General features: G+C 43.2%; 1 protein-coding gene across 4 annotated transcripts in view; it reads right to left on the minus strand.

Annotated features, from left to right (window-relative positions):
* Positions 1–20,127, minus strand: part of abca2 (ATP binding cassette subfamily A member 2) — a 559,549-nt gene that overhangs the window by 374,820 nt on the left and 164,602 nt on the right. For all 4 annotated transcript variants that reach the window (XM_087998533.1, XM_087998535.1, XM_087998534.1 and 1 more), the window contains exon 2: positions 13,699–13,792. In XM_087998533.1, coding sequence (XP_087854659.1) covers positions 13,699–13,792 — 94 coding nt within the window. The remainder of the gene's footprint in view (positions 1–13,698; positions 13,793–20,127) is intronic.

Raw genomic sequence — 20,127 nt, forward strand, 5'->3', positions numbered from 1 at the left:
GATCAAACGGTGCTACACGAGTGAGTGTTGCAGACACAATCTCTCATGGGAGCAAGACAGCACTTCCCATTATTGGCCAAGGAACACCAGTGCTGTTTCAATTGTTTCCTGGTCATTCAGGCTCTGCTTGATGTAAAAGCTCCACTTCAGGTTGAACAAATCAGTTGTTGGATGGGTCTATGGTGTAGACATTCGAAGTGTGGTGCTGGAAAAGCGTAGCCAGTCAGGCAGCATCCGAGGAGCAGAAGAATTGATGTTTCAGGCATACGTCCTTCATCAAGAATGAGGCTTGTGAGCCGAGGGGACTGAGAGATAAATGGGAGGGGGGTGGGGTTGGGGAGGGGTGAGTAGGTAGCTGAGAATGCAATAGGTAGATGAAGGTGGGGGAGGAGGTGATAGGTCGGCGAGGAGGGTGGAGCGGATAGATGGGAAAGGTGATGGACAGGTCAAGTGGGCGATGCTGAGTTGGAGGCTTGGGAATGGAATAATGTGGGGGGAGGGGAAATGAGGAAACTGGTGAAATCCACATTGATCCGTGTGGTTGCAGGGCATCCAAGGCGGAAGATGAGACTCCAGGCATCGAATGGTTAGGGCTTGGCGATGGTGGAGGCCCAGGACCTGTATGTCCTTGGAAAAGTGGGAGGGCTTGTTGAAGTGTTCAGCCATGGGACGGTGGGGTTGGTTGGTGCGAGTATCCCAGAGATATTCTCTGAAATGATCCACAAGTTGATGTCCTGTCACCCCGGTGTAGAGGAGACCACATCAGATGCAACAGATACAGTAGATGACATTGGTGGAGGGACAGGTAAGTGCACCCGATGTGATCTCCTCTACATGGGGGAAGCAAGCCACCAACTTGCGGATCGTTTCAGAGAACACCCGCACCAACCAACCCCGACGCCCCGTGGCTGAACATTTAATTCCCCCTCCCACTCTGCCAAGGACATGCAGATCCTGGGCCTCTTCCATCGCCACTCCCTTACCAACAGAAACCTGAAGAAAGAATGCCTCATCTTCCATCTTGGAATTCTGCAACCACACGGGATTTCACCAGTTTCCTCATTTCCCCTCCCCCACCTTATCCCAGTCTCAAACCTCCGACTCGGCACCACTCCTTTGACCGTCCATTGCCTTTCCCATCTATCTGCTCCACCCTCCTCTCTGACCTATCACCCTTCTCCCATCTTCATCTACCTATTGCATTCTCAGCCACCATCCCCCCAACCCCACCCCCTTCCCATTTATCTCTCAGCTCCCCACCCACAAACCTCATTCCTGATGAAGGACTTATGCCCGAATGGTCAATTCTCCTGCTCCTTGGTTGCTGCTTGACCTGTTGTGCTTTTCCAGCACCACACTCTCAATTCTGACCTCAAGCATCCGCAGTTCCCACTTTCTCCTATGGTGTAGGCAGCGACATTAACCACTGCATCAGGATGCCCAATAACCACTGAAAGTCACTTTTAATGTTCAGTTGCAATGAAGTGAAAACAGGTTCATTGGCAGAAGCACCCCAGCTATATCTATTTCAATCCCAGAGAACAGCACGCGTTGTACCATAAGGGCAATGCCCTTCTTAAACTGAAGCAGAATGTGTTGCAAAATGTGTGACATTGTTCATCAGTCCTCAGGTCTGGTCTAATTTGAACATGTTAATAGTTAAAGGAGACATATTATCATTCAGTCATGACTCAAAGCAATACAGAAAGTTGAACTGTTTTTCCTCGCTGCTTTGATTTACAAAAAAAAATCCAAACCAGCAACTTACAGACTGGACAGCATGCAGCATGGCAGCAAGTCAAGCAGGTGGACAGGTGAAAAGAAAAGGATGTTACACAGAAAGAAAACACACAACGAGAAAAGAAAACAAAAATCAACATTAAAATGAATTCAGAACTTGGAAAATTCACCACAAAACGTTAAATATCAAACCGCAGAGAGTGTGAACATGAGTGTGGGTAAGTAGGTGCTCCCAGTCATAAACCATGTGAGACCTTCTGCTGTCCGTGTGACGTGGAGCCAACTAAAACCACATGCCCAAGCAATTGTTCTTCAGTTTGGTGTGTGTATACACACACACCCACACACACACCACACACACCACAGTGCTTCTTGTGGCATTACTGATGAGTTCCATCATCCTTCTATTCTCAGGGCATTTCCAGGGTGGGAGAGAAGTAAAAGGAACTACCTGGTTATTTCAGGCACATAGATTTTCTTCTGTCTGTTTTTTTTTGTTTTGTTAGTTTTAATCGACATCATTGGTCAGAACATTGAGTGGTGGAGTTGGAATGACGTTGCAGCTGACAAGGACATTGATTAGATCACGGTGCACAAATCTGGTCTCCCTGCCACAGGATTTTGTTAAACTTGAGAGAATGCAGAAACGATTTACAAAGATGTTGCCAGGATTTGAGGACTGAAGCTATAGGGAGAGGCCGAATAGCCTGGGGCTATTTTCCCTGGAGATTTATAGACTTCAATGAAATCACGAAAGGTATGGATAGGGTGAGTTGCCAAGACCTTTCTCCCAGTGTGGGGGAGTCCAGACTAGAGGGCATAGGTTTAAAGTGAGAGGATAAGATTTAAAAGGGACCTGAGGGGCAACATTTTCATGCAGAGGGTGGTGCACGCATGGAATGAGCTACCAGAGGAATTGGTGGAGGCTGGTGCAATTACAACATTTAAAAGGCACCTGGATGGGTATGTGAATAGGAAGGGTTTAAAGGGATATAGGCAAATGGCTTAGGTCAGATGGGGGTGTCTGGGCAATGTGGAAGAAGTGGATTGAAGGGTCTGTTTCTGTACTTAATGACTCAAAACAGCCTCAAGATGGTGAAAATGGCAGGATCATCCCAGGAAATGAACAGAATGGGGATGTCCGATAGGCAAAAACATCAGCTCTGTATCAAGATAACTAAGGAGGGAAAACAAGATGTGGGACAAAATATTTCATGTTCTTCTTGGAAATTAGGGCAGGGTAAGGGTCACCTGTGATGCAACTATACCCTTCTCCTCCCCTGTTGTAGTAAACACTCTATTACACCTCAACTAAGATGTCAGCATTTCCATTTGGACTTGGTACCAAAATATCTGATACTCTGGAACCAGGCTTCAAGAGTCGGTGCCATAATATTTCCACTGGAAAATCAAAACATGGCAGCAAATAAATGCCAAGCAAAAGAGACGGGAAACCGCAGCATATAGGCATGGCATTTTACAAGATTTGTCTTTATTACTAACAATGGATACCTTGGTGATGGGAGAAAATTATATTTGAATGCCTCGCTTAAACTTCTTGCGATGAGCATGTCACATATAGATCTGTCCTTGAAGCGGAGAGACTGAAATCATATCCATTCTAAATCCCCAGAACCAACCATGGACCCTTCCACACTGTAGAGGTCCAATCTGCTTGGCAGGATGTTGGATATGTTTCACCGAGGAAGCCACTGGGTGGAGCAGCTGATGATATTAATAGGTTTAAATCTATATTCTGAACAACTCTTCACTATGTGTCATGGGCTTAAATATTTGGGGTGAAAGACAGAACAGAGGAATAATATCTTGGGTTTACAAGGGAATCGGAGTCGAAGAGGTGTGGCGCTGGAAAAGCACAGCTGGTCAGGGGAGCATCCAAGGAGGAGGAGAATCGACGTTTTGAGCATAAGTCCTTCATTAGGAATGAGGCTTCTCCAAGATGAAGGGCTTATGCTCAAAACGTCGATTCTCCTATTCCTCGGATTATGCTTGACTGGCTGTGCTTTTCCAGCACCACACTCTTCGACGCTGATCTCCAACATCTGCAGTACTCACTTTCTCCTACTTTACAAGAGAACCCTACAATTAAGAAGGGAGTTTATGGGTAAATTATCTTTGAAATGTGTATGCTAATTGACTTATGTTTGTGTGGCCTGGGATCATTCTGTTGAATTATTTAGCTCCATCTCACTTTTCATTTATGAAAAAAGTTATACCAAATCTATATTTATATATTTATTATACAACTGCATTATTTTTAAACATACAGGTGTGTGCATGGATATGAGCCTGCACAGACTGAACCAGCACAAATCACAGAGACAGCAAATAGGGAATTGAAGACAATTAAACTCAAACAAAAACACAACACCTCTTTAGGTATTTATTGCATGCAATCAGTCCACATAACCAGCAAAGTTATTGGAAGCATTAACATGTAAGAAATCAGTTAAAATCCCCCTTAGGAAAAAAAAAACACTTCTTCATTATAACATATCTTTAATAATTCCCACATGGACAATATTTGTAAAACATTGGATGATTTTTGCTGAATCGTTTATTCCTTATTCAAAAGATAATTTACAACCTACCTTTCAGCATTTGGTAGCTGTAATTAAAATTGGCACTCAAGGATAGAAATGAGTGAGTTAAATTACATAATAAACTTTGCTCTGTAGTGTCCATCAGCTAGGTTTTCATAAAAAAAAACATTTTGAGCAACCAAGCATAACCCAGGCCAATGAGAAATCATTGGAGTGTTGAACCCTGTCCTATTTGAGACTCAGTTGCATAATGGCCTATATTGTGAGCAAAAACCTAGCAAGAATGTGTGGGAGAAGGAAGCACTGCTGACCGACATCAGACAACAACGGAGGATATTACCTCTTATCTAATCCCTTCTTTAATTGTTTTGGCTTCATTCCTCTCAATTTTGTTCCTTGAAAGGGCAGCAGTCTAAACCTGTGGCTTACATTGAAAAAAAACAATTTGGATAACTTCAGTTCCTAAGAAGAGTCAAATGGGCCTTGAGATGTTTAACTCTATTTCTCTCTACACTGACGCTACTCAACCTGCTGAGTTTCTCCAGTGCTGTGTTTCTACTGCTCATGTCTAGCCTGACTGACAATAGCAATTATGAACTGTTTCAGGCCTTGCAATCAATACGCTGTACTCTGGAGCATCTGAGAGGCAGCAGGATCAAGCCCAACTTTGACTTTACATCAAAAATTAAGGTTTGTAAATCACTTTAGAAGCACAGGAACAGAACAGCGTGATCCACCATTCAATTAGATCACAGTCAATCTACACCTCAACACCATTCACCTCAATTGGCTCAATAAAATATATCCTTTTAAAAAAAGATATATTTATCCCAGTTCTCTTCCAATTGAACTCACATCAGGTGACTGAATGTAACTAAACCAAACCAGTCACAACCATTTCCTCAGTCATCTTCACCACTGCTACCAGCAGTAGCTTCCATCTGTGACATGTCCAAATAACAAATAGTTGTGCCAGTGATCAGGCAAGGTCAGAAGGAATACCCAAGAACGAACTAAACTGGGAGAGGGGTGATGGATTTATTCATGAATGGTTAATTGGGCAGATAAAAGTGGGGAGTATGTAATCAGAGTTGCTCTAGTTTATGATACATGAACTAAAAATAAAAGTCTGACCAAAGGAGTATATAATTGTCAACAGGCAGTTTAACCTTAGGTTTTTAACATCTTTTTGTAAGGCAGCACGAAATATGACTTCACCTCCCATAAAAACAGAGACTATTACAATTCCTCTGGAAATATAATGCTTTCCCATTTTGAACACAGGCCCAAATCTTGCGATTTGGGTCAGATTCACTAGTTCCAATCCATATCAGATTACAATTCAGCTGTTCAGTGGAAGGGTGCTCTAGTAGGTATTAATCCCTCTACTCTTTCCCAACTAACTTTTTTTTTATTTCAAAAATATACTTTATTCATAAAATACTTTGATGGTCTGTACAGTTGGACATGCCATACATATGTAAACATTAACTAACTATTAAGGTCAGTAATATAGAGTTTTCTGAAGTCTCCCACTTTAACTCAGAACTGGGGACTTATTTAGAGGGCTCCACATTTCATATACTTGGTAATCGGACAATTCAACTTCCCAGGTAAATACCACACAGTCCCTGTAGTCTTTGACTATCCAGAGATGGGAAGATCTGAGCCCAAAACACTTAACAATCTTTGACTTAGAATAATCAGGTATAGCATAAAGCTTCCTCCAATCAGCCTTCATCTCTAAAGATAAATTGGGCTGAGACTAACGATCAATTTTAATGCTACCAATCAGGACTGGAGTTTAAATTTAAGTTGTACAGACAAAAAGATAATGTCACTGCCACTCAATTCATTTACTGGATCAATCTGCCTTGCTCATGTTACCTTAAATTGTCTAACAGTAAAGGCAGTGAGAGAGGAGACTCACTGTTCAACAGAAATCATTGAGCTAGATATGGACACAACACTGCCACCTAGGTGTCACTGGAAGAAAGGAACATAGACAACAGCAAAACCCATATTTAACCACCTGATGAAGGAGCGGTGCTCCGAAAGCTAGTGTACTTCCAATTAAACCTGTTTTTTTTTACATTACAGTGTGGAAACAGGCCCTTCGGCCCAACAAGTCCACAATGACCCGCCGAAGCGTAACCCACCCATACCCATACCCCTACATTTACATTTACCCCTTACCTAACGCTACGGGCAATTTAGCATGGCCAATTCACCTGACCTGCACATCTTTGGACTGTGGGAGGAAACCGGAGCACCCGGAGGAAACCCACGCAGACACGGGGAGAATGTGCAAACTCCACACAGTCAGTTGCCTGAGGCGGGAATTGGACTATAATCTGGTGTAGTGTGATTTTTAACTTTGTACACCCCAGTCCAACACCGGCATCTCCAAATCATAACAATAATTTGGTTCACTTGAAAAGGAAGTGATAGGTCCAGGCACCACTTTTAGTGAAAACTAACTTGCAACTTGGAGTTATCTAAAAGAGAGTTAAATGGTGGCTCGGGTTTTCTGGATTAATGCGGTTTGATAGCCAAAACTCAATCTTATTTATGTATTGCAAAAAAAAACTTGGGGCCATAAAGTTATGATAATCACCGGTAACCCATGTAAGAAATTTCAGGAGCAGCTTAATTACTCAGTGATTTGACTGTGTAATTTGATACCTTAAAAAACTGTCAAGGAAAGTCATGATTTGGAGATGCTGGTGTTGGACTGGGGTGTACAAAGTTAAAAATCACACAACACCAGGTTATAGTCCAACAGGTTTAATTGGAAGCACACTAGCTTTCGGAGCGATGCTCCTTCATCAGGTGATTGTGGAGGGCTCGATCGTAACACAGAATTTATAGCAAAATTTTGCAGTGCTATGTAACTGAAATTATACTTGAAGAATTGATTGTCTGTTAAGCCTTTCATCTGTTAGAATACAGTGATAGTTTCACTTCTTTCATGTGTAAATCACAAAACCCTTTTTTTAAAAAGTTGCATTCTCGGGTTAGCTGTTAACAATGGTGATAGCTAGACAATATGTTGAAGGTGTTAGCCCCCTGTGTTCTCTGTCTATGACCTGGTGTTTAGATTGTTATTTCACTTTTTAGATTGGAATCAGAGTTTTACATAAATTCATGCAGTTTTTGAGCTCAGAGTTCGACATGAATCTATGTGGTTTTTGAGCAAAGTGCAATGTAACTCTGAAAGTACCAAAAAAATTCACCACACACAAAATATATGTGTGCATGTGGGTCTTTGTCTGTCTGCGTGTGTGTGTCTGTCTGGGATGGGGGTTGTGAGTGTGAGAAAGTGAGTGTGAGTGTGAGTGTGTGTGTCCGCGCGCGCACACACAGAGTGTCTTATGTTTGTGAGGGGGTGCATGTGTGGGAGTCTGTGTGTCTATAAGGGTGTTTGTGGGTGTCTGTGTGCGCGTCTGTGTGTATCTGTGTCCGTGTGCATGTGAGAGAGTGTGTGTGTGTGTGTGTGTGTGTGTGTGTGTGTGTGTCTCTGTCTGTCTGTGTAGTGCAATGGTGATCACCTGTAATGTGACATGACACATTACAGGTGATCACCATTGCACTACACACACACACACACACACACACACACACACACACAGATATTCCTACACACACACACACACTCACATGCACACGGACACAGATACACACAGACGCACACACAGACATCCACACACACCCTTATAGACACACAGACTCCCACACATGCACCCCCTCACAGACTTAAGACACTCTGCACTCACTATGTACACACACACACACACACACACTTTCTCACACTCACAACCCCCAACCCCAGACAGACACACACACACACACACACACACACACACACAGACAGACAAAGACCCACATGCACACATATATATTGTGTGTGAATTTTTTTGGTACTTTCAGAGTTACATTGCACTTTGCTCAAAAACCACATAGATTCATGTCGAACTCTGAGCTCAAAAACTGCATGAATTTATGTAAAACTCTATTTCACTTTTTAGATTGGAATCAATCTAAACATCAGGTCATAGACAGAGAACACAGGGGGCTAACACCTTCAACATATTGTCTAGCTATCACCATTGTTAACAGCTAACCCGAGAATGCAACTTTAAAAAAAAGGGTTTTGTGATTTACACATGAAAGAAGTGAAACTATCACTGTATTCTAACAGATGAAAGGCTTAACAGACAATCAATTCTTCAATGTATAATTTCAGTTACATCACACTGCAAATTTGTGCTATAAATTCTGTGTTACGATCGAGCCCTCCACAATCACCTGATGAAGGAGCATCGCTCCGAAAGCTAGTGTGCTTCCAATTAAACCTGTTGGACTATAACCTGGTGTTGTGTGATTTTTAGTCAAGGAAAGTGGCATAGTTGCATTTACTGGAGTACATATGTAGGGTTGGAGGAGAATTTAAGTGAAGTGTAATTGTTAGCATCGTTCAGTTGGGTCAAATGGCCTGTCTGCCTCCTGTAAATTACATATACCTTTGCAAGAATAACACTTTATCTGCACCAATTAATCTATTGAGGGCTGCAAGGGTCAGAACACATTAATGTATGGGTAGGACCATACACTGGATTTAACTCATTACTTCAAACAAAATTCATCCATGTAGGACCATTATGATGTGAGGAACAATAAAGATAGAGACAAGAGGAAGTGAGCTGAAAGCATCTATGGCAATAAAGTCTACTCGGGACATAACAAGGTTTCAGCTCTAGTGAGTCACAGAATGGGCAAAGGGCAACTATTTCAATATATTTCCCATTTTTCTTCCTCTTCACTTGACCTGTGCTCAGAATTGCTTTCACTGACTTCAGTGAGCCATCACTACATTTGTCAAATATCTATTCATGTGTGGGCCTAAAGAGTAGCTGCTAACACATTGTTTAACTTTAAAAAGCCTCATGGCGGATAATGGTCACCTAAACAGTTGATATCCTTATGAAAGCACGCAGCAATCAGGAGAAGCATCACAGCTGATAATTCTTTTATCTGGGGGCTGTTGAAGGTGTGGGATTTGGGAGGGGTCAGTAAGTTTCTATATTGGCAGCTACAGAGGTGGGTTAAGCAGCAGGTTGTCAGGGACCCTCACTGCTTTCCCAGATGAGATTAGTTCAGGGAAATCCTTCACACTGTCCATCAATGTTTCCAATAAGCTGACTGTTACTGACTGATATTTACTCACCACTGTAATTTAACACAGCACCAAAACTTAATTGAGCACATTAATGGATTCATTTCATTTCTTTTAAACCTAGAATGTTTCTGTTGATCAGACTGAATAAGACTTACATTAGAAACAGAATGTTTTCTGTAGTAGGCACCTTCTATACTGACAGCAAGCCCCTGCAGCTGATTGCAAGGAATAATCCCTCTGTCCTGACCCAACACACTATCTCCACATAACCTCAGCAAAATACCTCAACTACATGCTGTTTTACCATTTCTTTCATCAGTCATAGAGTCACTGAGCCATACAGCACAGAAACAGATGCTACGGTCTGCTGGTCCACGCTGACCATGTTCCCAAACTAAATTAGTCTCACTTGCCTGTGTTTGGCCCACATCTCTCCAAACCTTTCTTATTCATGTATTTACCTAAACGTTTTTTAAATGTTGCAACTGCATCCACCACTTCCTCTCAGTCAAAGACTCATAATGCACAGAAATAGAGCCTTCGGACCAACTCATCCAGACCTATCTGACCTCATCCCATTTGCCAACATTTGTCCCGATATCCCTATTCATGTACCCATCCAGTCATTATGTAATCTCACTGATTGGGATTTGGTCAATGACCCAGGACTAATTAAATATATTTCTCAACAGAAATGAAACCGGACCTTCGAGACCGATTACACTTCTCACTTGAAGTATGAAGACAAGATTGATATAGACAATCTCCTCTATGACTTCTCCTGAATACCCATTCCTGCCCAGTTTTGGAAGGATGGCAGGTGGATTGTAAGTCACATTGGCTGAGACACAATGGACTATTCACAATTATTTTGTTGGCTAGCAATGATTCAAGTAAGAGTTTTTGATTCAGGAGCAGTGAGATTCAGAATGGTGATTCAACTTCTAATATTAAGTAGCAAGGAAATTCCTCACCCTCTCAGCTGAATCTTACCAACAAACTCCTCACTGCACCTGGCTCAATTTCCTACATATTTCAGTTTTGTTTTTGGCAAGTCACAACTGCACAAGAAGTTGTTCAGCATAATTCTTCATTTTCCATTGCAGTTTGCTGTCTAATATACAGGAGTGTGCTCGGTAGCCAAAATGCTTCAATAGAATGACATGGAAGGGAATGTAAATACTGGACTTTCATTTGGCAGAAAAATAAAATCAGATACTTGGCATCCAGACTACATCTTCAAAATTTCCAACAAACCCACTCCAAAACCAGGGAAATTAAAACCTTAAAATGGTTGTGTATTGGAATAAGGCAGGGTTACCAAAAGAATCCTACCTCTGCAACATTGGTCAGGTGTGCTGAGGAAACTGTCAGCTTTTCAACTAAAAAAATTGGCACTGATGGCTCAGTGGTTAGCACTGTTGCCTCGCCACACCAAGGACCCAGGTTTGATTCCACCTTCAGGTGACTGTGTGAAATTTGCACATTCTCCCCATGTATGGGTTTCCTCTGGATGCTCCAGTTTTCTCCCACAATCCAAAGATGTGCAGGTTAGGTAGACTGGCCAAGCTAAATTGTACAAAGTGTCCAGGGATGTGTAGGTTACGTGGATTAGATTCCCTACAGTGTGAAAACAGGCCCTTCAGCCCAACCAATCCATACCAACCCTCCAAAGAGTAACCCACCCAGACCCATTTCCCCTCCAACTAATGCACCTAATACTACGGGCAATGTAACATGGCTAATTCACCTGACCTGCACGTGTTTGTGATTTTGGATTGTGGGAGTAAACCAGAGCACCTCGAGGAAACCCACGCAGACACGGGGAAAATGTGCAAACTCCACACAGACAGTCGCCCCAGGCTGGAATCGAACCTGGGACCCTGGTGCTGTGAGGCAGCAGTGCTAACCACTGAGCCACCATGCCACCCAAATTCACACTAACAGACACCCAAAGCTGGAATCGAATCCACGTCCCTGGCACTGTGAGACAGCAGTGCTAACCACTGAGCCACTTTACCATCTCGATTAGCCATGGAAAATTGAGGGTTGCAGGATACGAGGGTGGGTTTGGGTTGGGGTGCTCTTCGGAGGGTTGGTGTGGACTCAATGGGCCGAATGGTCTGCTCCCACACTGCAGAGATTCTATAATTCTATGATCTATCTCTTCCTTCACACTGTACTTCATCCCACTCCGCCACCTCTGTATGTCCCATTCTCTCCTCTCCAATCTGACTTCCACATGTGGGTAAAGCCACTGCTTACTGCTAATGGGTATGCTATTAATTCCCTAATTGGTTCCTTCTGATTAGTGTGTTATTTTCCTACAGTATTAAGCGCTTCCAAACTGTCTGGGGCAGATCATTACTGAAGCAGTGAACCGACTAATAGCTTCTGACTGGAGCTGTCCAACTCAAAAAGGATCAGCACTCGAATGGCTCTTTCAGCTCCAGCCCGAAGCCTGTCAGACAATTAAAGTCACTCACATGCTGTCACTGCTACATCACTGCATTTCTGTCATTAGTATGGAAAGAAAGAGAAGACAAAAAGAGGAGAAAAGGCAGAGCCACCTCATTCAATTATCAAAATAGAGCAATGCTTGAATAATGACAGCACAGTGGCTCAGTGGTTAGCACAGCTGTCTCACAGTGCCTGCGACCCCAGTTCAATTCCAACCTCAGGTGACTGTCTGTGTGGAGTTTGCACATTCTCCCCGTGTCTGTGTGGGTTTCCTACGGGTACACCAGTTTCCTCCCACAATCCAAAGGTGTGCAAGTTAGGTGAGTTGGCCATGCTAAATTGCACACAGTGTTCAGGAATGTATAGGTTAGGTGCATTAGTCAGGGGAAATTAGAATAATAGGACAGTAGGTGAACGGATCTGGGTGGGATATCTTTGGAGGTCGGTGTGGAGTTGTTGGTCAAATGGCCTGTTTCCACACTGTAGGGATTCTATGTTCTATGGCTATGTTAGACACAGCGATATCTGTTTTTGACTGAGGTGGAGATTGTACCATATTGAAGCTAAATGGTTTAACAGTTAAAGTGTGTACTGCCTGTGTGAGTTTCTGGGTTGGTTCTTATCACCTGAGCAGATCAGAGAGAATTTTTCCAGAGTTTTTTCTTCCCATTGATTGGCCGTAAATTTTGATCTTCCAGAACATTGCACAGGATCGGAAATGTCAAGTCTTAAAACTCCAGACATTATGGTTGTGGAGCAGGTTTGGTGGGGCGGGGGGGCTACTGGTCTTTCTCTGCCCACTAATTTCCCAGGGTCCTTTGTGGATAAGCCAGCCTTGAGAATACAAAATATTACCAAACCTTATCAGACAATGATATCTGCCATTGTCTGGAGAAAAAAAGACTGCAGAAAGCCTGTCTACATCTTTTAGAGAACAACAGGCCTAGAACAGCTTGATTCAATAATCCCTCGTCTTATTAATATTGTACATAACCATGAGGACATGGAACTCTACTTTAAACCAGATGAGAACTAGTCCCTGAATTTCAGTTCACACCCTGAACGTAGACTTCAAGAAGTACAGGGAAAGGTCATAATGACTTCAGACAGGTGGCAGACGGCCAAATGTGAAAGGGGGCAGGTAAAGCCAAGAGGTACCACAAATATCAGCTATCTAGGACTTCAGCTGAGGACAACATCAAAATCCACCTACTTTCACCATGGTTAGGAGCTTCACTATCTACACAACAAGCTCTCACATGAGAACATGTGATGTGTCACAGGTGTGCCGATAAAACCATAACCTAATGAGGTACCACTTTCAACAAAGGAATGGAGGAAATTCAGAGAGGTAAAAGGACACCTCAGGGCACCTGATTAAACAATGAGCAAAACGACGGTATGTCTATCGTGTAATTGCTGACGGTGCCTAGTGTCACTGCATAAACTGGCACATGGCAGCTTCAGTTATCCCACCATCTCGGGTAACCATGTTCTTATCATTCAAGGATAATATGTGAAGTCTAACTTTGGGATTCTCCACTTCCTTAAGAAAATGAACCACCCATTAACATCTGAACTTCCTGCTCTACTTGAAGCGCACAGCCCTGTTTGATAGTCCTAAATTCTGATGTCTCAATTCCACCCAAATTGATTTCTATATAAATGAGAGGATTCTGGACATCATTATCCAACAAGACATTTCTGCTGCAATTCCATCAGCATTCAGATTATCAGATGCTCTAAATACTGTACCTTCTTTGACAGGAATGGTCGGTTTCTTCTGACGAAGTCCCAGCAAGATGAAAAAGAGAACCAATGGTATAAAAATCTCAAATGCCAGTACCCACTGTGAACAAATAAAGAGAAAAGAAAACTTTAATACAGGAAGAGCTATTCATAGCAGTCATCAACCTCAAATTGTCAAGCTTTCTGTGTCTGGCCTCATATCGTCTCTCCCATTTGCCTCCCTCCTCCACAGCTGAACACCAAACACAAGGTTGAGAACTCTCTGAATGCATTCCAATTCAAAGTTTTATCTCTTCCCCCACAGAAAGATTTAAAGGAATGCATTTGTTAATTGGATTTGGAAACACTGTAGCTACAAGGGACATACTTTCCGCCCATTTGTGCTTGCAGGATATAGCCCACAAATACACTATTATTAATCGCCTAACAGCTTTCCCCATTCCCATTACTTTTACATATTCCTCATTAACCTACATTCCACCATGCATAATAGTATGCTTCAGACTTGTTAGTACATATTCCATTATATTCTTAAACCTCATAAACCTACAGTCAACAATATCCATTTCATATTATTTTCCCTGGTAAGAAACGATAATCCATTATTTAATGACATACTTGAGAGTTTATTGTACTGCACTTAATTAGTCTGTACAAATAGATTAAATCTTGCATCTGATCATTACTCAGTAATAAACGGTACAGAGCCACGTCCATCAAGAGCCATTAAAGAGAAACATCTGATTATGTATAGCTTGAGGGAAACAACTCCACACTTGGAGAGGAAGATGAGGAAGCATGCCTTCATGAACTACCACAGCTGGTATAGGGATTGAACACATGCTGTTGGCTCTATCATATAATAGAAACACTAACAAGCTTGGACCCCCGCCCCGCCCCCCCCCCCATCCAGATCCTCCCCTAATGGGTGGCACAGCGGCCCAATGGTTAGCACTGCTGCCTCACAGCACCAGGGACCCAGGATCGATTCTAGCCTCAGGCTGTTTGCACATTCTCCTCATGTCTGCGTGGGTTTCCTCTGCTTGCTCTTGCTTCCTCTCACTGTCCAAAGATGGGCACGTTAGGTGGATTGGCCATGGTAAATTGCCTGTACTATCCAGGAATGTGCTGATTAGGTGGGTTAGCTATGGGAAAGGTGGGGTTATCGGGAAAGGGTGGGGTGGGGGGGGGGGGGGGGGAAGGGGTGTTGGGTCTGGGTGGGATGCTCATCACAGATGGGGTAGACTTGATGGGCTGAATGGCCTGCTTCCATACTGTACGGATTCTATTATTCAACACTAAGACCATGCACACACACACACACACACACACACACACACACACACACACACATATATATATATATATATATATATATAAAAATCAACTCGAGAAAAATTGTATTGTGCAAAGGCAATCAGAAAATAGTGTTATGACTATCTGCAGGCTGCTCTCCAGCTCCCAGTTCCTTTGGAGACAGAGGTTGGGAGTTCAAGTTCCGTTCTACAGTCCCAAGCACATCATTCAGCCAGCTCAGAACAGTACTGGGGGAACATTGCACTGTGGGATGTCCTATCTTACACATTAGATTAGATTACTTTACAGTGTGGAAACAGGCCCTTCGGCCCAACAAGTCCACACCGACCCGCCAAAGCGCAACCCACCCAGACCCATTCCCCTTCATTTACCCCTTCACCGAACACTATGGGCAATTTAGCATGGCAAATTCACCTAACCTGCACATTTTTGGACTGTGGGAGGAAACCAGAGCACTTGGAGGAAACCCACGCAGACACGGAGAGAATGTGCAAACTCCACACAGTCAGTCGCCAGAGGCAGGAATTGAACCTGGGTCTCTGGCGCTGTGAGGCAGCAGTGCTAACCACTGTGCCACCGTGCTGCCCACTGGTATGGTAAATCACTGCACCATGGCAATATCCATGGTAGGTAGTTCTGGTCCAAAGTTCATCTGTTGACCAATATCAAAATTTTCAGCTACGGTTCAGTTGGTCACACTCCTGAACTCTGAATCTCAGATTCAAGTGCTGCCCCAAGGTCTGAGTACATAAACTAAGGCTAACACTCCCAGTGCATTATGGAGGATGTCACCAATGAAGGAAATATCCCATCCACGTCCACCCTGTCATACTGTGTAAGAACTTTTAAAATCTCAATGCAATCACATCATATTCCTCAAAACTATGGAAAATACGCACCCAGTTCCCTCAATCTCTCTTCATTAAAACAATTTCAGGGATTAATCTGCTGAATATCTTGCATGCCCTCTATGACAAGTATATCCTTCCTGAGATAAGGGGACCCAAAAATATACAAAATACCATCGGTGAGTCTCACTAAGGCATTCTACAGCATAAAATGCATTGAGACTTTGAATGGCTGCACTATATAGAGTTAGAGAGTCATAGAGATGTACAGCATGGAAACAGACCCTTCTGTCCAACTCGCCCATGCCGACCAGATATCCTAAATTTATCTAGTCCCATTTGCCAGCATTTGGACCATATCCCTCTAAACCCTTCCTATTAACATACTCACCAAGCTGTTTTTTAAATGTTGTAATTGTACCAGCCTCCATCACTTTCTCTGGCAGCTTAGTCCATACTCTCACTGCACTCTGCATGAAACAATTGTCCCTCAGGTCCCTTTTAAATCTTTCCCCTCTCACCTTAAACCTATGCCCTCTAGTTTTGGGCTCTCCTACCCTGGAAGAAAGACTTTGGCTATTTACCCTATTCATGTCCCTCATGATTTTTTAAAGCTACATAAGGTCAACCCTCAGCCTCCAATGCATCAGAGAAAATAGGCCCCACCTATTCAGCCTCTCCTTATAGCTCAAACCATCCAAACCTGGCAAAATCTTTGTAAATGTTTTCTGATCCCTTTCAAGTTTAACATCTTTACTGCAAGCTTTACATGCTTTTAACACGGATATCTTTTATTTCAAAGGCATTTGTTGTAATTGGCTATGAGCAAGTTGTCTTCATCTGCTGCAATTCACAGCAAAACTGGCTGCATTTCAGAAGTAGTTAATTGGCTACATATGCTTTGTGATACCCTGAGGACAAGGCAGGTACTTTCTCATTGCAATTTCTCACTTCCACAAAGATATGTACAACAGGTGAAGTCAAATGGGTCTTGAAGGATGTTGTTTTGAAAAGACCTCAGGCTGTACTTGAGTCACTAATATTATGAGTCTGTAATCGCCTGCTCCTTAGATGACAATAACCTCAGTCTATACCATTGTGCTATTAGAATGCTCTTTCAATCAATTAATATCCTGTTCTATGTGAGAACCTGACAGATTAATTCTCCGGAGAGAGGACATGGCTAAGTGCTGAAGACGCAGGTACAAGGAAAGGAAATAATGAACAAAGTACAATAAAACTACAGGAGAACTTAAACAAAGAGAGGGTGGGAGTAAAACAGCCCTTTTTATCTTCTCATGGAATGTTGCACAGCCCAAATTGGCCTTAAACAGAGTTGCTTGCCAATCCAGTCGAGGGAAGTTAAGAGTCACATGTAGGCCATGGGTAATGCTGGCAGATTTCCTTCCCTAAAGGACATTACCAAAGCAGATGGCTTTCACCACAACCAACGATAGTTGCATGGTCACTATCACGGAGACTGGATTTCAATTCCTGATTTATTCATCACATTTCCCACATCCTATGGTGACATATGAACCAGTGTCCCCTGAACCTCCTGTGCCTCTAAGTTACTGGTTCAATGGCATTATCATGACACCACCATTTCTTCACATTGACCGGAAGTATAAGGAAGACAAACTGATGAGTTTGCTGATCTCTTCAGCAAGTGTTTCTATGTCTGGTAGTAGTTTCAAGTCTCTCTCCTTCAAGATTAAATGAATAGGAATTAATTTCTTTCCACACTGATCCCACTATTACCGGCACTGCTGCTTAACCTGTTATGTCAGATGTGAGGACTAAACACCCCTTCCCCCCATCTCAGCGAGGTCAGTTTTTACCAAAGCCAGCAAACTCAACAAGAACCCCTGAAGTTGGCCCTGGATGTTTACTCCACTCAGGGACATGAATGGGTGGAATAGAATGTGAAGCAATTTAAAGCATTTGCTTCTCCCTAATTTCAGATTTTCGACGTCCACAGTATTTTGCTACTGAGTGTCTTATTCATTCTCACTTCTGTTCCAAGACTGTCAACTTCCAAACGGCTCTGCTCTCCATCCAACAATATTCGTTTGCTCAGGTCCCTAGGATCTTCCAGCTCTGGTGGAAGCCTAACCTTAAACTATATCTCTCTCTCACCACAGATACTGATTGACCGACAGAATGTATCCAGGCACATTTCAGGGTGCCTGTATACCCAGAATGGCCACTCTCAGCCAGCAGTACCTGGTGCGAATGTCTAGTTTCAATGGAGCCATGCATTTCTACAGGGCTGAGCTGCTGTTCAATTTGAAACGTATAGGAGTGGGGACATCATGTTGCAGCTGAACAAGACATTAGTGAGGCCACTTTTACTATACCGCATACAATTTTAGATTAGATTAGATTACTTACAGTGTGGAAACAGGCCTTTCGGCCCAACAAGTCCATACCGACCCGCCGAAGCGCAACCCACCCAGACCCATTCCCCTACATTTACCCTTTCACCTAACACTACAGGCAATTTAGCGTGGCCAATTCACCTAATCAGCACATTTTTGGAGTGTGGGAGGAAACCGGAGCACCCAGAGGAAACCCACGCAGACAGAATGTGCAAACTCCACACAGTCAATCGCCTGAGGTGGGAATTGAACCCGGGTCTCTGTCGCTGTGAGGCAGCAGTACTAACCACTGTGCCACCGTGCCGCCCATTTTGGTCACACTGCTATAGGAAGGATGTTGTTAAACTGCAAAGAGTGCAAAAAAGATTTTCAAGGATGTTGCCGGGACCCGATGGTTGGAATTAGAGGGAGAGGCTGAGGCCTTTTCTCTGGAGAATCGGAGGCTGAGGGGTGACCTTATATAGAGGGTTATAAAATCATGAAGGGCATAGATAGGGCAAACAGCCAAGGTCTTTGTCCCAGGGTAGGGGAGTCCAAAACTAGAGGGCATAGGTTTAAGGTGGAAGGGAAAAGATTTAAAAGGGACCTGAGGGGCAACTTTATCTCACAGAGGGTGGTGAGTGTATGGAATGAGTTGCCAAGGAAGTGGTAGAGGTGGGTACATTTACAACTTAGAAAAGGAATCTGGACAGCTACATGAATAGGAAAGGTTTTGAGGAATATGGGCCAAATGCAGGAAAATGAGATTAGTTCAGTTTAGGAAACCTGGACAGCATGGACGAGTTGGACCAAAGGGTCTGTTTCTGTGCTGTACGACTATGTGGGAGGAAGAATTCAGAAAGCCCTCAATAAGTCTAAGGGAGTACCAATGTATTTTACAAATGTAAAATATTTTATTCATTCATGGGATGAGGGCATTGCTGGTTAGGTCAGCATTTAATGGCCATGCCTAATTCCACTTAGACAGTTAAGAGTCAACCACATTGCTGTTGGTCTGGAGTCACCTGTAGGCCAGACCAGGTAAGGATGGCAGTTTCTTTCCCTAAAGGACATGAGTAAACCAGATGAGTTTTTCCTGTTAATCAGCAATGGATACAATTGACAACAGATACCATTTAAATACTATGCTGTCCATTTCTTTTATTTCTTCTTTCGCTTATTTAACCAAGTCAAAGGGAATGTTGTAAGTTTGCTGTGACTTTTTTTTGTGCTGTCCAAAAACATTCAACACTCTGAAACATAGCATTTGAATAGCGCAAGGAGCCCCACCTGTTGGATGTAGTTCGCATCAGGTCACAGTAATGAACTCCAGTTAGTAATCGGGCAAGGTATCACGGGCCTCAGTGATGATCCTGGCCCAGGCTCCTATCCCTTTCCTGAGTTCAACAGACCGCACTCCCCTACCCCAAGACCTTGGACCCCACTTACAGGGCCATGACTGACCCACCCTGTCTCAAGCCCTGAGAGGAACACTGCTGCATGTTTCCTGCTGTTATACCCACACTGTCTTATTTATCACTGGGCCTTTAAAGACTGTGAGCAATGAAGATAAACAGACTTGCATTAAAATCTGTCTGGAGATGATGAGAGACAGGGAAATGCTGCCAAGCGGGATGCCAATTGGAGGACCATCTCCTTCGCAGCTCAGGGGTAACAAGCTCCAAGTGAACACAATCCTGGATTTACAACATTCCCGCCCTGTTCCTCGTGTAACAACCAGAATCTTCCACTGCGGTAATCATTAACCATGCTGCATTTTCATCCGTCACTCTCTATCTCAGTCACGAGCTGTGCCATTGTCTTGTTGAGACAGTAAAAACAAAGTGCAGATGTTACACCCAGCCTTCTGGAAGTCACATGGGTTGGAAAAATTCCCAAACCACCGTGCT

This window comes from Chiloscyllium plagiosum, unplaced genomic scaffold, assembly GCF_037043375.1.
Source record: "Chiloscyllium plagiosum isolate Xiang-an unplaced genomic scaffold, Cpla_swu_hap1 HiC_scaffold_21, whole genome shotgun sequence".
Lineage (NCBI taxonomy): Eukaryota > Metazoa > Chordata > Chondrichthyes > Orectolobiformes > Hemiscylliidae > Chiloscyllium > Chiloscyllium plagiosum.